This window comes from Heteronotia binoei, chromosome 16 (genome assembly GCF_032191835.1).
Source record: "Heteronotia binoei isolate CCM8104 ecotype False Entrance Well chromosome 16, APGP_CSIRO_Hbin_v1, whole genome shotgun sequence".
NCBI lineage: Eukaryota > Metazoa > Chordata > Lepidosauria > Squamata > Gekkonidae > Heteronotia > Heteronotia binoei.
Window position 1 is genome coordinate 36,513,342 of NC_083238.1, and position 13,109 is coordinate 36,526,450.

Genomic DNA, 13,109 nt, shown 5'->3' on the forward strand with positions numbered 1-13,109 from the left:
TCCTGACAATCTGGGCAAGGGGGCGCATATAGATATTAAATAACATCGGGGATAGGACCGCTCCCTGCGGCACCCCGCAACTAAGGGAGTGCCTCTGGGATGCTTCCTCCCCTATCACCACCCTTTGTCCCCGATCTTGGAGAAAGGAAGTCAGCCACTGCAAGGCAGATCCCTGTATCCCCACATCGGTGAGGCGGTCAGTCAGTAGCTGGTGGTCAACCGTGTCAAAAGCGGCTGACAGATCTAATAACAACAGCACTGCAGAGCCGCCCTGATCCAGATGTCGCATAAGATCATCCATGAGGGCGACCAGAACTGTCTCCGTCCCGTGACCTGGCCGAAAGCCGGACTGGAATGGATCCAGTGCGGAAGTGTCCTCCAGGAATCCCTGCAGCTGAGTCGCCACCGCCCGCTCTATGACCTTACCCAGGAATAAAATGACTACTTGGACAACTGCTTGAATTCTACAACTGTTTCTTGAATTTCCTTGTGCATATATTTTATTCTGTCTGATTCCTTGTAGATGCCAGTTAGACACACAATTAATGTCAGCTTGCTATTTTATCCTTGTTGAAAGTGGGAGACTGTATATGAGCTAGATACATGTGAATTTCAGATATTGTGAACATAAGAACATAAGAGAAGCCATGTTGGATCAGGCAATGGCCCATCCAGTCCAACACTCTGTATCACACAGTGGCCAATACACACACACACACACTGTGGCTAATAGCCACTTTTGGACCTCTGCTCCATATTTTTATCCAATCCCCTCTTGAAGCTGGCTATGCTTGTAGCTGCCGCCACCTCCTGTGGCAGTGAATTCCACATGTTAATCATCCTTTGGGTGAAGAAGTACTTCCTTTTATCTGTTTTAACCCGACTGCTCAGCAATTTCATCGAATGCCCATAAGTTCTTGTATTGTGAGAAAGGGAGAAAAGTACTTCTTTCTCTACTTTCTCCATCCCATGCATAATCTTGTAAACCTCTATCATGTCACCTTGCAGTCGATGTTTCTCCAAGCTAAAGAGCCCCAAGCGTTTTAACCTTTCTTCATAGGGAAAGTGTTCCAAACCTTTAATCATTCTAGTTGCCCTTTTCTGGACTTTTTCCAATGCTATAATATCCTTCTTGAGGTGCGGTGACCAGAATTGCACACAGTACTCCAAATGAGACCGCACCATCGATTTATACAGGGGCATTATGGTATGGCTGATTTGTTTTCAATTCCCTTCCTAATAATTCCTAGCATGGCGTTGACCTTTTTTATTGCAATCGCACACTGTCATGACATTTTCAGTGAGTTATCTACCACGATAACTCTCTGGGACTTTATATAGTTTACATTTTATATAGAATTCTGGTGCACTGTACATCATTGGCAACTAAGGGCATTGTCACCAAAATTCTAAACATTGTTGGAATATATTCATTGTTTACTGTTTGAAGAAGAAGATGATATTGGATTTATATCCCGCACTCCACTCCGAATCTCAGAGTCTCAGAGCGGCTCACAGTCTCCTTTATCTTCCTCCCCTACAACAGACACCCTGTAAAGTGGGTGGGACTGAGAGGACTCTTGACAGCAGCTGCTCCTTCAAGGATAACCCCTGCCAGGGCTATGGCTGACCCAAGGTCATTCCCGCAGGTGCAAGTAGAGGAGTGGGGAATCAAACCCGGTTCTCCCAGATAAGAGTCCGCGCACTTAACCACTACACCAAATTTGTAGGCTCTGGGTGGTTTATGTGAGTTGGAAACATGTATTTTGCACCCCTGTACTTTTCTTTTTTAAAGTTTGTAGTAGAATCCAGTAACAGGTAGATGATTACACAGACTGACTGATTGAAAAATGTTTCAATCCACTAAAAAGCTGCCAGGTGAATTGAGTAGCAGATCTTGAGTTTTCTTTCAATGCAAATGCTTATAAATATTGTGAATGGGAGGCATGTTCCTAGAGAAGCATTTTCGCCTTTCTACTCCAGGATGCACTTGTGTCATCAAAACTTACGTTCAAAGCCCCATGTGGCCAAGGGCCAATGCACCTTTGGGACCTCCTCTCCCCATATGAGCCCCGTAGGTCTTTAAGATCAGCAACTCAATGTCTCCTGGTGATCCCTGGTCCCAGAGATGTCCAAATCACCTTGACTAGGACCATGGACCACCAGGAGATGTTGCCGGGTGGAATGAGCTCCACAGAACCTGCTGCAATTTTCCAGGGCCTGCAAAACAGAGCTCTTCCGCCAGGCCTTCACTTGAGGAAGTGGATGCCGCCCTCTAATTAGCCCCCCCTCCCGGGGCGATCTTGTGATCTGATTGGACCTGATTGGTCATGTTTGTAGAGGCAGAGTTTTTATGCTTTTAAGTTTGTATTTTAGCTGTTTTATATTATAATTTTAATATTGCTTTAATTGTTTACTCTTTTGATGGAATGTCCCCCCCACCAAGCCTGCTTTGTGGGAATGGTGGGATATAAATCAAATACCATAAATAAAAATAAATAAAAGAAAGCAGGCTAATTTCTTTCAGAAGAAACTCAGTCTTTCTTATGGATGTATGATGTAGTTGATGGGTGGGGGGGAACCCCATAGAATAGTAAGTCACCTGAGGATCAAACAGGATTTAATGGAGATCATGGATCTGTGTCTTTTGAAGACAAATCACAGCTTGGCATGACCTTGATTCAGATGGGTGTGAGACAAGAAGAGCAGAGTGAATTTAACCCTTCCATTTCCATACAATTTTGCTAACTGAAACTGTGCCCCCCACACACACTATGATTAGACCTGTAAGGAGAAAAGAAAGGTCTGTGTCTTTGTTTTCCTTTTTCTGGGTTGTAACAGATCAAGGGACCCAGTTTTGATCTGAAGAAGATATTGGATTTATATCCCGCCCTATACTCTGAATCTCAGAGCGGTCACAATCTCCTGTAATCTACCCCCCCCCCTCCCCACAACACAAACACACAACAGACACCCTCTCAGGTGGGTGGGACTGAGAGAGCTTTTTACAGCAGTTGCCCTTTCAAGGACAACTCCTGTGAAAGCTATGGCTGACACAAGGCCATTCCAGCAGGTCCAAGTGGAGGAGTGGGGAATCAAACCCGGTTCTCCCAGATAAAAGTTCACACACTTAACTACTACAACAAACCGGCCAATTTGGCCAGAGTGAAGAGATTGTGACTGCTCTGAGATTCTGAGATTCAGAATATAGGGCAGGATATAAATCCAATATCTTCTTCAGATCAAAATTGGGCCCCTTGATCTGTTACAGCCCTCTAAAGAAAAAGGAAAACAAAGACGCATACCTGTCTTTTCTCCTTACACCAATCTGCAAAATACTGGGAGGATGTATGTGAAAGAGTTAAGCCCCTCCCCCCTGGCAATAGTTGTAACTGAGCTTTAAAAAGATGCTAGGAAGATCTAATTATGGATCTGCCAGAGAGTCCTGTCTGTTTTTTTTGCTGAGGGTCCTATAATTGTTTGAAATCCCTTTTAATTTTACCTTATTGTGCATTTTTTGGCATATGGGAATGGTGGCTCTTGAAGAGTGAGGTAGGCATCTCTTCTTGTTTGGTTGTTTCACTACTTAAATGTTAGAATCTTACTGAAAGATCTAATTTCTTTACTGTAGGTTTTTGGAGGAAGGGAACTTAGAAGCAGCAGCAGCAGAAAAACAAAGGATAGAAGAACTCCAGAGAAGTCGAAGGCGCTACTTAGAAGAAAACAATATGGAACATGTACCAAAATTTTTTAAGTATGTTAATTCAGGAATTTGTCTATTACCTACCGATACATACACTGTCTGTGTAGTAACAAACTGGAAATTTAAAATAAAAGGTTTTTTTAAAAAAAATTACTCCTAGCGTATTGTTAGGGACTGAAAGGTGATAGCTGTAGAAGTAGTTCGGGAATTTACAATAACCTCCTTACAAAAAACCCCCTTAACACAAGTTGCAAAGTCATTGTCTTCAACATTGGAAAACAAAATAAATTGCACTCTGTTGTATGAAAAAAGTACAGCTTTTCTTAGTGTACAAGATGAAAACAGAGCAAAAAGGGAATCTAGGGATTATGTCTTTACAACAATGACTTTATACATCGAAATGGTTCTGCTTTACACAGATTTAAAATTGGTTTGAGCACTGACATGGAAATGGATTTAATTTACTGTGGAGTTATAATATTGTAAAATCCTTGAACTTAAGAGTGTAAGAAAAACATCATTCCAGGGTCCATCTAGTCCAGTATCCTGCCTCACACAGCAGTTAACTTCCAGTTGCTCTGGAAGGCCAGCAAACAGGGCGTAGAGGCCAGGACCTTCCCCTGATGTTGCCTGTTAGTATTCAGAGATCAGCTGCTTCTGAACGTGAAGGTTCCCTTTAGCCATTGATGGACCTCTCCATAATCTACCCAGCTTCACATTATGTCAGAATCTCTCCCAGGTCCTCTGCCATGCAGCAATGTGTTCCTTATACTGTAGACTATGGTGCATTGAATATTTGCTGTAGGATGTTGTGTGGCTGCCATCAAGTATTGCTTTCATTTCCACACTTCTTCCTGCTCCCCCCCACCGTCTTTTCCCACTTTTCTTTGTGCCCACGTGTCTGGAAGATCTGTCATGTCCTTGGAAACTAAAGGTGTAACTTAAAAGCATTCCTGTGCAAATTGCCTGGGATCTGGGAACATTCAAGTGTTAACCCCTCCCACACGTACCATCTGGCTGCAGCCTTTCTGATAACATCTTGCCTCTTTAGATAGATTCAAGAGGGCTACCATGTTGGTCTGAAGCAGTTGAACAAAGCAGGAGTCAAGTGGTACCTTTAAGATCAACCAAGTTTTATTGAGAACGTAAGCTTAGCACATGAAAGCTTACGTTCTCAATAAAACTTGGTTGGTCTTAAAGATGTAACTTGACTCCTGCTTTGTTCACCTTGCCTCTTTGTCCCACGCCAACCAGTGTCTTTCCGTTCTCTGATAACATTTTTGAGACATAGGCACAAGGGTGTAATTTCCCCCTGGGGCCCTGCTTTGTAAGTACTCCACCCATAGTGACATTGTGTCAACTTGAACAATTAACTTTTTGTTTTCATCTGGGGCTCTGAGGTGAATAGGGCTTTAAGATTCTCAAAGGCTTGTTGGCAGTCCTCAGTCCAGTAAATGCACAATGCACCATAGTCTGCAGTATAAGGTGCACATTGATGCACCATAGAAGGCCTGGCCTGGGAGGGAATCTGACACATTAACACGTAGATCCAGCATACAGAAAAAGGGTTTTACCTGAATATCCCTAGTTGTTTGGATGCCGTTCAGCTCCCCTTTCCAGCCTTTGGGGCTATGCATACGGAGCATTTTTTGAAGCAGTTGAAGAGGAGTCCAAATTCAGTTCCCCTCTTCCCTGTAAGTAGCTATTGGCAAGGATTTCACTGTTTAGTCTGTGAATCAAATGCAAGTTTTATTTGCTCTAACCAGGGCTTTTTCTGTAGCATGAACTCCTTTGTGTAATAAGCCACACACCCCTGATGTAGCCAGTCCTCCTGGAGTTTACAGTAAGCCCTGTACTAAGAGCCCTGTAAGCTCTTGGAAGATTGGCTGCATCAGGGATGTGTGACCTAATATACAAAGGAGTTCCTGCTACAAAAAAAGCCCTGGCTCTAACTACCATTTCTTTCTCTTTCTCTTTCTCTTTTGCAGAAAAGTTGTCGATGCCAATCAAAGAGAAGCTTGGGTTTCTAATGACACATACTGGGAAATCCGAAAAGATCCTGGCTTCAGTAAAATAGAATCCCTCGTACTCTGGTAAACTGAGAATGTAGATCTAGTAAACATATCACTCTTTTTAAAAAGATTTTAAAAAAACTATGCACAACATGTTTCTTATAGCTGAGAGGGTGGTTTGTGGGTCTGCAAGAAATCTTTCATTTGCTTTTGTATTCATCTTTATAATGGACGTCCAAAAGTGCATTAAGCCCAGACCCTGAACATTTCTGCCGCAGTCATTTCACTTAAGAATATACAAAAAAAAAACCCCAAACACACCCTTTAAATATTCAAATACGGGAAAATGCGGCACAAGAGAAACGTGTACCGAGTTAGCCAAAGTTGCTCTGAGGAGTCTCTGGTGCTTACAGTAGACATGGAAAGTTCCAGAAGAAGTAACAGAAGTTCTCGTTTAAACTAAACTTGCCTAGAATGTCCATCCTGTTATGAAAATCTTGACTCGCAAGACTCTTTCACGTCTAGCTTCAGGTTTTAGTTCTTTGATGTGGTATGCTTGGAGTGGCCATGTAAAAAAGTATTTAAAAAGAAGACGTAATGCTTTTTCTGGAAGCTCTTTGCATCCATATACCATTGTTCATGCCTTAAAAATAATGTGAAAGTTGTACATTACATCGTTTTAAAATATTGTATTCTTAGACCTTTGTCAAGGGCAGATTTTTAAAGCCACCAGTATTTTGTTCATATTATAAATAATGGAGAGAGTATATTAATTTCAGAGGGGGGGGGGGAATAACAGCGATTGTGAAGGACAAATGATCCGCTGATAACATGCTTTAAGCGTTGATGTATGGTCAGACTGAAAGAAGGTGGTCGGTTTTGTGAGGACCTTGGCAGCAAATCTTAGGGTCATATTCTTGATGCCTGATGGCTGTGATAAATAGACTGTCTCTTACCATGAGTTCCCATGTCTCAGACTTTGTCTCATTTCTCATAACTCTTTATGCAATTTGAATTCCTTGAAGCGTCAAAGGAGTGTTAAGCACAAAAGGACATTAGAAAAGCATCTGGCTGTTTTTCTGGAAGGACCATCTTGTTAGCATTTCTCTCTCTCTGTCTTCAGTTGTGTTTTTTTAATGCTTGTTATATACTTTCGTTACATACTTTTGGGGAGTTAGTTGGGAGGAGTGACGCAACACACACACCGGGTGCTGGTGGTATCTTAACTGCTTTCAGTGTGCTTTTTATACCAAATTATATTTTATCATTGTTCATAAAACAATTCTATTTTTTTTGGATCGAGAACAAAAACCTAGTTGGTCATAAAGTAGCACCCAGTGGCTGCTGTTTGAAAGTGTAATGAAATGGGTATCCCTTACTGGGAGTGATTTTTAGGTAATCTTGTCTTTTGTTAATGCCGGGAGTCGCTTACACCTTGTTGCATCTCCTAGCCATTGAGGGCAGATGAGATTTTTTTTTTGTACATGTTGCAAAATCATATATTTTCATACATGGCATGTAATGCTCCGGGGGGGGGGGGGTGTCCTCATTTATTTCCTTCCTGAAGTCCAAAGTTCCATAGAGCAACAGGTGGGCTTGCAGTTTCTTTGTGTGAGAATAAGTGATTAAAGCATGGCTGTCCATTGACAAATTTATGGTAAAAGCTTTGTTATCTGGCACTCGTGGGGAATGGGCCAGTCAATCAGTTGTGCCACATGCTCAAGCTTATTTGCTCTGCCCCTCCCCCCATCCAGAGGGATCTGCAGTAACTAAGCCTAGCCCCAGGACCTACATGTTTTTTGAGGGGGGGGGGGCAAAATTAAAAAACAATGCCTCTTTATGGGCCCATTCTATCTTATGGGCTCATAGAATAGAATGGACTCCATACCCAATTTGGCGTCCCTCCTCTGGTGGCGCCCAGGGCAAGCGCCACCTCTGTTTCCCCCAGGGCCAGATGTACCTATTTTTGGAGAGGGGGCAAAGTTAAAAAATGGCACCCCCCACTATCCTCCCACCTTGAAGATCTTCCTATTTTTGGAGGGGAAAGGGGTGCAGGTGGCACCCTCCCTTGCTCTGGCGCCCAGGACAGCTGCCCCCTCCCAGATCCGGCCCTGGCTTCCCCCTAGATCCGGCTTTACCTAGCTCCTGGGGAGCATCACAATAACAACCATCACATCTGGCTGGACCCTTCTTCTCCTCCCTCCCAAAGCAGCACAGCTCTACTTCATAGCCTAGGAGCTCTTCAGCAGACTGGCTCTGAACAGTTTGAGGCAAACTGAGGGGGAAGAAGGCACCCAAAAATGAGGTCATCTGGCTGTCAAAAACCCAGCAGCAGCCAGAGGGATCAGTCTGGTCAGCTGGAGAAGTGAGAGGGGGGTGCTCTAACGCCTGCGGTTACAGAAGTGTGGTAGCTGAGAGGGAGGAGGTCGCCCTCTGGCTGACTGAACATTCTGGATAATCAGGTGCTGGGTAACAAAGCGTTTTTTGTAACTTTGTTTAACACATCTACTTTCCATGTTGTTTTTCTTGTTCTCCGAGCCCATGATGTGCAACATCTTGACAAACGAATGCATAAAGGCCTCCATGTGTTTTGTTGGGTTGCTTTCCCCAAAAAACGTACTGCCACTTGGCACAAAGCAACACTGTATAGTCATTAAATGTACAAACTGCATCTCGTCTCTGAGCTTCACTTCCCGCTTGTGGTTTTCCTAGTTTGGATGAGGCTTAAATGTAGCCAGGAGGATCTAGAAACGTCAAGGGAGTGATTGCATTGTGAATTGTCTAGTCCATGTCAGGAGATGTTCGGCTGGAATCTTCAGAATCCTGGCTGGAGAAGCAGAGGAAGTTGTTAGGGTGGTAGCGAAAATCCTGAAAGACCCCTCTGTCTCCCTTCGTGTGCTGTCTTTATTTTGTACGTTTGCTACACTGCCACCCAAACTCTTTAAATAAAACCACACAATTTGCCACAGTAATGATATTCATTTCCTTTTATCCCACCCTTCTCCCAAGGAACTCAGGGCAGTGCATAGTTCTCTCCTTCAGGAGGTAGGTTAAAGTTCCAAGAATGGTTACCCAGGATCAATCATGGCTGAGTGGAGGCTCGAACCTGGCTCTCCCAATTCTCAGTAGTCACCCTAACCACTACATCACAGTCTCTTGTTATTAAAAGTAAATAAACACGAAAAGGTGACAATGGATGTAATCAGGGCTTTTTTGTAGCAGGAACTTCTTTGCATATTAGGCCACACCTCCCTGATGTAGCCAATCCTCCAAGGGTTTACAGGGCTCTTAGTACAAGGTCTACTATAAGCTCTAGGAGGATTGGTTACATCAGAGGTGTGTGCCCTAATATGCTGATCAGGGCTTTTTTTGTAGCAGGAACTCCTTTGCATATTAGACCACATACCCCTGATGTAGCCAATCCTCCTGGAGCTTACAGTAGGCCCTGTACTAAGAGCCCTGAAAGCTCTTGGAGGATTGGCTACATTGGGTGTGTGTGGCCTAATATGCAAAAGAGTTCCTGCTACAAAGAAAGCCCTGCAAACAAAACAGCTGTTTGAGTCCTGGCTGAAAATGCCTTTGGTACTTCAAATTTCTGAATTATTCTCTGACTGATTTAGTTTCAGTGATGGAACTACACCAAGCACTTTAACTCTGTGGCCACAATCCAAAGAGGTTATTGTTTTGTACATTTATATCTTGCTTTTCCTCTGACTAGGAACTCAAAAAGAGATTTACTGAAAAAAAGCAAACAAAACAGAAAATTCAGTATAACCAGAACCCAACTGGGCTGGCTCACTCAACCCACAGCTTCCGGACCATGGGCTGGGAGGGCCCTTTGGCTCTTGCACCTTGGGCTTATGCCAAAAGGCTCAGCCTATTGATTTTGCTCAGGTTTTAATACCTGTAGCAGGAAGGGAAACAGGAGATCAGCATTGACCTCCATCTGGCCGATGTCTTCCCAAGATTTCCATCTGTTACTTTGACTTGTTCAAGGACTTGGCTAGTGGACAACTTTCAGGGTTTTTTCTGGGACTGGCATCTCTGACGCACTAGAAAGCATTTTAGCAACTCTCAGAAGCAGTGCACTGTGGCATTAAAGGGTGAGGGTTTAAGAAACATTGGTAAGTCAAACAAAATTACTCTACCAGAAGAAGGTGGGGTAATTTTCATCAAGCCCTCCCACCTGCTGCAGGTCTGCAGTTTGCCTCTCTTGTTCTTCCTAAGGTTCCCATCTCCCCAGAAAGTATATTTTAGGGAGCTGAGTGGGCTGCATAAGATGGAGGGAGGCTGGGAAATTCCATTAAATAAAGAAAGTCCCTTTTGTTAGCAGAAAGCAACATTTAGGTCCATCCCATTGAGTCTAATGCTCTTAGGCTCACTGAAATAGTTGCACAATTCTGTGGATTCTGGCCATCGTGAATTCAAAAAAACATTTCAATACAGCACTCAGATTGTAGTTTTCAAGTCATTTCCTCCAAATTTAAATCAAGACAAAAGTTTTCCAGCAAGATTAACAGAGCAACACTTCTTGAAATTCTTGGTTTCCATTTGTTTAGAACCATCACAAATACTTGCTGTGGATTTTTATACATTCTCTGCCATAGTGACTGCTGTTATAAAAATAGTTTTCCTAGGTCAGTTTCCATATTGCATTGGTAGCATAGAAGAGTTTCCTCACTTCAGTTGCCCAGTAACCTGGGTTCTTGCAGCATTGCCTTGTCCCACGTTATTTATTTAAATTATTTTTATCCTGTGCTGTCTGTAAAAATTAAAAAAAAAAAATCCCCAAGGAGATTTGTGATGTAGGGGGCACCAGTGCTGCAGGGTGAATTAGGCGATTTTTGTGTTTGGTGCCTTCAAATGCTACCAATACAGCATGGGAACTGATCATGGCAAAGTGGTTTTGCAGACAGCCACATTGTAGATGTACAAAGGCCTTTTTTTGTAGCAGGAACTCCTTTGCATATTAAGCCATGCACCCCAATGTAGCCAATACCCCTGGAGTTTACAGTAGGCCCTATACTAAGAGCCCTATAAGCTCTTGGAGGATTGGCTACATCAGGGGTATGTGGGCTAATATACAAATTAGTTCCTGCTACACAAAAGCCCTGGATGTACAGTTGGTGCCATGAATATTACATATTCCTTATTTTTAACTGACTCCCCCCCCGAAATGCCATTAAAAAATAAAAATAAAAAGAGAAGAACCCTCCCCTATGATGTAGACAGCTAATACATACGTTTATAACATGTTTGTTTTTTCAAATGTGCATGTTAAGTGCCGTCAAGTCGCTCCTGACTTATAACGACACTATGAATTAATGAATTTTCAGAATAATCAAATAGAAATACTGCATTAAATAAAATTATGCATTAAAAGTTATAACTGAACTCATGCAAGAACAAATACACATCCAAAAGCTAACAGAAATGCAAATATTGTGTATTTCTGCAAACAACTGAACTCGTATGATACAGATTTTTTTTTTGTATTAAATTTCCAGATTGAGTTCTTCTCTACCCTGAGACTCTTCCCTCTCCTGAAAGCTTCATGATAACCTCAAGAAGATATAATTTGTATCATTTGCTTCCTTGTTAAAAATGCTTTTAAGTCAATTCACTGGAAGGCATGTTGTCCCATTAACCAGTTCCATCCCCCCATTTCTCAGCCAAAAGGAGACTTTACAAACCAAGAGCCCAGTCGAGCTGTGACTACATTTTAGTTTGTCAATGGAATTCTTCCTTCCGTGTAGTCACATGAAACATTTAAGAGTTTCTTTTCCCCCTTATATTCTCTCCTGCCCTTTCCTCTATTAGCTAGAATTTGGGACCACACCTAAAGATTTGGGGGCAGACTCCTAGGTCCGGGGGCTTTTAAGATGGTGGGAAAGTCCATAGAGCCTCCCCTGTTGCTGAGACTTGCGAGGTCAACACCAGGGCACAGAGAGCTGCCCCTCCCCTTCTGCTCACTTTGGAACTGGTGAGTCCCAGAATTCCATCACCGCCTTTGCTGGACGAAGGTGAGGTGTTTTGATGTGAGTTGAGACAAAATGATTTTTAATTTAAGTTTTTTGGCCTTCTGTAACAGTTCCCTAATAGGATAAAAAAATGAGAAAGGCCGGGGCTGGGCTTGTTATGAAATAGAGGGAAATCCAAGGGAATGGGATTAAGCCTTTGCAGATTGATTTATAGCAAATGCAGTGTTCACAAAGAGTGTCAAGAGCACGCATGGCAGCACTTCTGGATAATGCTCAGAGCAACATAAAAGGTGAAGACTGAACTTTCCTTTATGACTCAGTACTTCCAGATTAATGCATGTCCTGTTAGACTTCAGTGGGAAAACCTGAGTGCTATTAAAACAGAGTGGTGGGTTTTTCTCCTATTGATTTCAGTGGGCGTTCAAGTGAACCCCTCATTTTTTTCTCAGTGGTTCGTCTTGACAAAATTCGTGGTTCCCACCAAATCACCCCTGAATGACTTCCCTGTAAAATAACATTTCATTGTCAAGATTTTCGTCGCTTCACTTGGAAATTGTTATGGCAGAAAGTATCAATAATAAGCCTTAAAGAACGTAATGAAACCCCCGTTTGATTTTGAATTTGTGCTTTTTCAAAACGGGGGGGGGGGGAATGTGCTACATTTTGTGCAGTGAGGGGTTTTGTTTTGTTTTGTTTTTAGTTCTAACAAGAAAACTTGTAGTTTAAGACCATTGATGAAAGTTACTCTTTAAAATAAAAACTTGAGCACAAGGCAGCGAATGCAAGTTTGAAAGACTGACCAACACCGACGTCCACAGGGTCAGGCACCAGAGTTCCACTGAGTGACACTAAGTTAGTTATTGTTTACGAGACTGCCGTCTCTGATGATTGCAAGAAGTGGCGCGCAAGGGCAGAAGAGAAGAGAACCAGCAGTTGGAGTGCCACCTGCTCTGCTTGTTCCCATTGCCAAAGAAACAAGCCACTGTTTTGGTTTAAGTGTTCTCCCCCTCCCCTTAGGAGTGGGAACTGCTGAGGCAGAGCCAGATGTGTAGCTCCAGCTGCGCACATGTTTCTTTTCTGCATGTACATATCACGACGTTGGATCACAGCGTATGTATGTTGTGCTACCAAAAAAAGAACAAAAAAGAACTGTGCCTCTCCAAATGAATGTTGTACACAGGAATGTTCCATTTGTAAGAAAACGGGCCTCAATAAATTCACGCAAATTATTTTTGAAAGTCGTGGATCTATTTTATTAATGTGTTAGCTGTCTGTTTCACTTTACTACTGTTTTATTTATTCCTTACATTGGTATCCCATTTTCCTTTCCAGAGCCAGTTTGGTGTAGTTGGTTAAGTATACAGACTTTAATCTGGGAGAACCAGGCTTGATTCCCTTCTCCTTCACATGCAC

The 13,109-nt window shown here is 42.7% G+C and overlaps 1 protein-coding gene across 4 annotated transcripts in view; it reads left to right on the plus strand.

The window, feature by feature from the left end:
• Positions 1-12,934, plus strand: part of OSBPL6 (oxysterol binding protein like 6) — a 194,242-nt gene extending 181,308 nt beyond the window's left edge. For 3 of the 4 annotated variants that reach the window (XM_060256911.1, XM_060256913.1, XM_060256912.1), the window contains 2 exons: positions 3,632-3,754; positions 5,692-6,676. In XM_060256911.1, the coding sequence (XP_060112894.1) occupies positions 3,632-3,754; positions 5,692-5,800 (232 nt within the window). In that variant the 3' untranslated portion in view covers positions 5,801-6,676. Of the gene's footprint in view, positions 1-3,631; positions 3,755-5,691; positions 6,677-11,222 lie in introns of those variants that run through there. The other variant, XM_060256910.1, reaches the window with a different exon arrangement.
• The last annotated feature ends 175 nt before the right edge of the window (positions 12,935-13,109 follow it).